At 37.3% G+C, this 5,000-nt stretch overlaps 1 protein-coding gene across 2 annotated transcripts in view; it reads right to left on the bottom strand.

Annotated features, from left to right (window-relative positions):
• Positions 1 to 118: 118 nt before the first annotated feature.
• LOC138027964 (uncharacterized) overlaps positions 119 to 5,000 on the bottom strand; it is a 9,039-nt gene continuing 4,157 nt past the window's right edge. Inside the window, exons 6-10 of one of the 2 annotated variants that reach the window (XM_068875602.1) lie at positions 3,800 to 4,022; positions 3,201 to 3,344; positions 2,669 to 2,710; positions 1,752 to 2,278; positions 119 to 825 (exon numbers count right to left, since the gene is read on the bottom strand). In XM_068875602.1, the coding sequence (XP_068731703.1) occupies positions 802 to 825; positions 1,752 to 2,278; positions 2,669 to 2,710; positions 3,201 to 3,344; positions 3,800 to 4,022 (960 nt within the window). In that variant the 3' untranslated portion in view covers positions 119 to 801. The remainder of the gene's footprint in view (positions 826 to 1,751; positions 2,279 to 2,668; positions 2,711 to 3,200; positions 3,345 to 3,799; positions 4,023 to 5,000) is intronic. The other variant, XM_068875609.1, reaches the window with a different exon arrangement.

Below are 5,000 nucleotides of genomic sequence, written 5' to 3'. Positions count from 1 at the left end.
GGGTCATAAATGTAAATCCACCCACAGAAATGCTGATTGGTTAGTAAAGAGAGAAAGTGTGTACAGTTTGTTACGTGTAATTTGAATAGTTAAAGCAAACCGAATACTGTTTTGATAAGTAAATGTGTAGTGAAAACAGTCATAGGAAGAGGAATACAACAGTCAAGCTTTTAATTCACAGGGAAAGAGTAAACTGCTATAATGATAACTCCTTGGACTGAAAACGACAAAATTGTTACTTAACTTGACATAAACTTTAACTTCATCTCCATGATCTATATCTACAACACAATGGTTTTCACCAATAAAATACAGTCATTAAGACTTGGACCATACACTGTACTTCCAGATATGCCCACTCTCCTCGGTGGACTTCAAACGTGAAGTGGTTCATCTAAAACATGAAGTCGTAGTTTTTTTTATTCAACTGTCAACAATTTGGACTTAAAAAAACAATGCAAGAAGTAAACATTCAGTGCAACTCCTCACTTTGAACACAACATAATTATTCTCCTTAAGGTATGAATAGTGCTCTTGAGAAAAATACAACGGAAAGTAATTAGGTATGACAATATGAATCTTTTCAGAATCTACCATATCCTACAGCTCCTGATAATAAAGAAAGATTGCAAGCTGCCTTGAACTCCTCATAGCAACCATGTGAGATTGGTAGTATCAACTTTCGAAAACAACTGTCTGCCTCAAGAAGTTTCTTTGTGGTATCTGTCTGAAAAGTAACTTCCAAGTTCTCCTGTGGGTCAAGCACTGTTGTCCCAGTAATGAACATCACGAGTGAGTTACTCAGTGGGTATCCAGTGTTGTCATCTGCAAGGTCAAACCCCAAAAATGAAGCACATGAGAAATATTAGGAAAGGTAGCATTGACTTTGGGCTGAAATATTATGGGTGGGTAATTGCTTCCATGTACTGTATTTTCAACCTTATCCTTGGAGATATTGTGAACGTTGACTTCAATTGATATTTCTGCACACAAATGACTTTTCACAAAATGTCAAGGGCATAACTAGTGGGCCATTTCTATTTTTCTTCGTCTATTTACAAATGCCATATTGTACTTGCATAAACTTCCAGGGATTTTTTTAAACAAACTGCCTTTTATATGGCAAGAAGATGTACATGTACATGTATCTGCATGTATTTCAAAGACAGACATGATCAGGTTTTATTGCTTCCATGTGCATCAGGTCATTTGATATCCTTGTTCTTGTTTCCAACCACTTGTTTTCACAATTTCTCATGTTCACATTCTACTATCTAGCATCTGTCTGCATCTGTGGTTAGAATTCAGTCTCGAAACTTTCGCTTCACCATCTACCTCATCGATGTTCTTTTTTTGTAAGATCTAGAGGACATTATGAAGTAATGTTCATTATGCTTAGTAACAATACAAGTACAGTCAGGCTATATACACGTATGGCTTGATATATTTTGAAATGGGTAATTTGTTTATGCAGCCCTAAAGGAAATTGATTGTAAGCAAATTATTTTCCTATTCATTGTAATAGGCTGGTATGAGAAAAGGGAAGGTCACACATGGCCACATCTCAAGAAATTTAGGCAAGGGATATTTTAAGTTGTGTGATGATTTTACAAGTGACTTGCTACATGGCAAGTGTGACAGTAAAGATTCATAAGGTCACTCAGGTGTTGGACTGCATCCAATCGCATGGAACCACCACTAACCCGGCTGAAGCATTGTAACAACTCAACATTTATTGTAACCAATCCAACCTTTTCTTGCAGAAGTCCCTTCAGCTCAAGGTCTGTTAGATCATCCATTGTAACAAAGACTGCTGCCTCCTCTAAGGAACCAGTGTTAAGGTATTTAACTACAGCAGGAGATAGGCCTACAAATCCAGGGCCATCATTCTTCAAACTATGAGCCACAAGTTTCCCTGCTACTTGAAAACACCCTGAAGAAACAGCATCTACTCCATAGAAGGGGATAAGATGTCCATCCTGACCGCCAAACAACTGCATATTAAATACTGGATCAACTTTACTCAAGGAACTAATAGCACTGTGAAAGAATTCTTTACTGGGGCCTCCCAAGTCAGCACCTTGCTCTCCATGGAAGTTAACATTTACATGTTTCTTCAAGTTCAATTGAGGGTTCTTGTAAATTGTCATTATCTGGCGGGGCATAGACAGCTGCATTCTGTTAACATCAATATATGCTGTTCCTTTCTCTGTCTGGCATCTGTAGGATTGCATAATTTCCACAGCCGTGCGTGGTTGTGTGCAAACAGATGGCATGCCTATGAAAGAGACAATGGTACAATACTGTCAATATATATTAGTGTATTGAATGAACATTGTATACTGTAATCATGCGTCCACTTCCAATAAATACACTACTTCTAATAGATGCTCCCCCTTGATTTTGGTTGTTGTTGGTTTTTTCAAATAATGGCCCTGATTGGCACGAGTGCCTCCTTTCAATAAGCACCCACAATGTATGTGCCATTCAAGATAACTCATGGCATAAGTGAACTATGTCTTCTTCCTCATCTGAATAATATTTATTATATTGACTTGGAACAAAATAAGACAGTCATGTTATTGTTGTGAGTCTATTACCCAAGTTCTCTATTCCTCTATTATCATTAACTTCCGCAAGTTTGAAGGTACCTGAGGTTTGGGCTTACCAGTTTCAGTAAAGCTACCATCCCTGTCACCAGCATTTGAACCTTAAAATTGATCACGGTATGACAAAACATTATTGACCCAAACAGGAAATGAAGCTATTCATATTTGTGATACTCAGCACTATACAATCATCTATAATTTGATTGCATGCATAGGAATTAGGATCATTACTTTTAAATCTAGGTGAAATGTGTATGTTGCATGTTACGCAACAGCTGAAGAGGCTGCATTCAAGGGACAAAAATCAATGAAGTTTGAATGCTACAAGCACTGAGCCTAAAATTGACAGTATAGAGATCTACCAACGAATCGGGGTAGCTAAGACTATAAAGATATGGTTAGTGTATGTTCTCTGGATAAATAAATCAAACATGCTATACAAAGGTGGTTAATAGTGTTAGCGTTGCAATGGGGATGAGAAGTTGCCAGCCTTAGACTGCTTATTTGCAGTTCAACTTAAACCTCTTCCAGGAATAACATTTTAATAAGCTTTCACCATACAACAAGGTGTTGTCAATTTCTAATACTGACCTGTTTCCAAAAGTAGATCTATTGCTTGTTCAAGACTACCACCTATGTCTAGAGCTGACTGTAGGGCAGAGCTTGATTTAACTGGGAAAATTCCTTGTAAATCTGCAAGGGCAGTGGGACTGACTGCACTCTTTTGCTGGCATCCTTAAGATGTAAGATATTTAACGCATGATTACGACTAAACATCATCTGCAGTTAAAAACACATTTTTACTCTTGTTTATTGAGGGAAATTATATTTTATGTCCCCCCACTCACGAAAACATTAAAAAACGAAAAGGAGACAATTTCTACAAATTAATTAGCCCATTGCAACCATAGTCATCACACTAATTTTTTTTTTCCTGGGGAGGCACAAATATGGTTGTGTATAATTTTTACTTTATCCAAAGACATTTATAGGTTATGTCTTGCAGGAAATTTCAGCTGAACATCAAACATTCCCTGGTGAAAAGAGTTGTGCAAAAGTAACCACAGTGCAGATACAGCACACTTTCTTTTCTTGATTTGTTTTTTTATAAGGTAGCTACAGTTGTAAGATTTAGTGTTACATAAGTAGTTTTTATATACAGTGTAGCATAACTGTTCTCTTTGATGCACCTGTCTTAATGGGTACAGGGTCTTTATCTTCATCACTTGAGTGATCATTCACAATAGTAGTTACTTGACTTGTTCCACTAAAATCCAACATGTCAGGATCATATACACTACTTGTACTTGCAACTGATCCACCACCACAATCCTGCATGTGCTGCCTCATTGTTGAAAGCTGAATCCTGATCCCACACTTGACACACATCTCTAATGGGCCAGTGTCTGAAGACTAATACAACCATAGATGACCAAATTTTAGCCTGACTGTTCTGTTCACTTAACAGTATTCCAACAGTAATTAAAAATGCCTTTTCCCAAGGCACCCACACTCACACAGGTTAAAAAAAGCTTTACAGGGAATTTTGGAAACAAGCCTGAGGAGGCAGCCAAAATGACAGAATGGCACATACATGTAACCTCTTCCACTACATATATATATTTATAATGCTCAAAAACTTTCAAAATAGTAATAACTACAAAAAAAAGGCATGCATTGTGTATGTGTGGTAGTGCAGGAACACAGCACTTTATTCCATATTGTCAACTGAGCTGTGTTTTGTCTTCCAGGGGATTCAGGTTGTCTTTGCGTAATATGTGTCCCTAATAGTGCACAATATTGTTTTGGTATCGTAAATGATTATAGTGTCATGGTAGATGTCTTAGGTAAATAGCCCCCCGAGAAGGCATGTGGTTAGTAGTAAAATACTAAGCCCAGAGAGATTGAAGAACATAAAAGGGAATTGAGAAACATTGGCTCAGGGGCTGACATGTTGATCACTTCCAAGTTCAGTTACAACTTCTTTTTCACCGAAAGGTTAAGCGTGCTCTCTGAGCGTCTGACAGCTTTTTAAGATAAAAGTTCGTGAACGGAACTTTATCCCTGACCGGCGAGGTTAGTATCTGGATGGGAGACCTCAAAATGTACCACTTTGTGCCAGAAACATAGGACCGATAATAATATGTTAACAATCAAAAATGGTACAGATTTTGTTAGCCTGCTTTATACAAAACAAATATTGATGCAAAAGTAAACAACTATTGATACACAGTTTTTAGGAAGAGCAGAAGGAAGCTTTCAGGAAGCGTCGATCGAGAATAAAACATTTTGCAATCAACAACAAAATTTGCGACATGAACTGCACGTATAAAAGGTTACCCATCAGCAAAAAACATTTGGGAGATTTTTGCTACATTCAAATTTTCTATT

The sequence above is a fragment of the Montipora capricornis genome, chromosome 2 (genome assembly GCF_036669925.1).
Source record: "Montipora capricornis isolate CH-2021 chromosome 2, ASM3666992v2, whole genome shotgun sequence".
Lineage (NCBI taxonomy): Eukaryota > Metazoa > Cnidaria > Anthozoa > Scleractinia > Acroporidae > Montipora > Montipora capricornis.
This window is presented reverse-complemented; position numbering and strand designations above follow the sequence as displayed.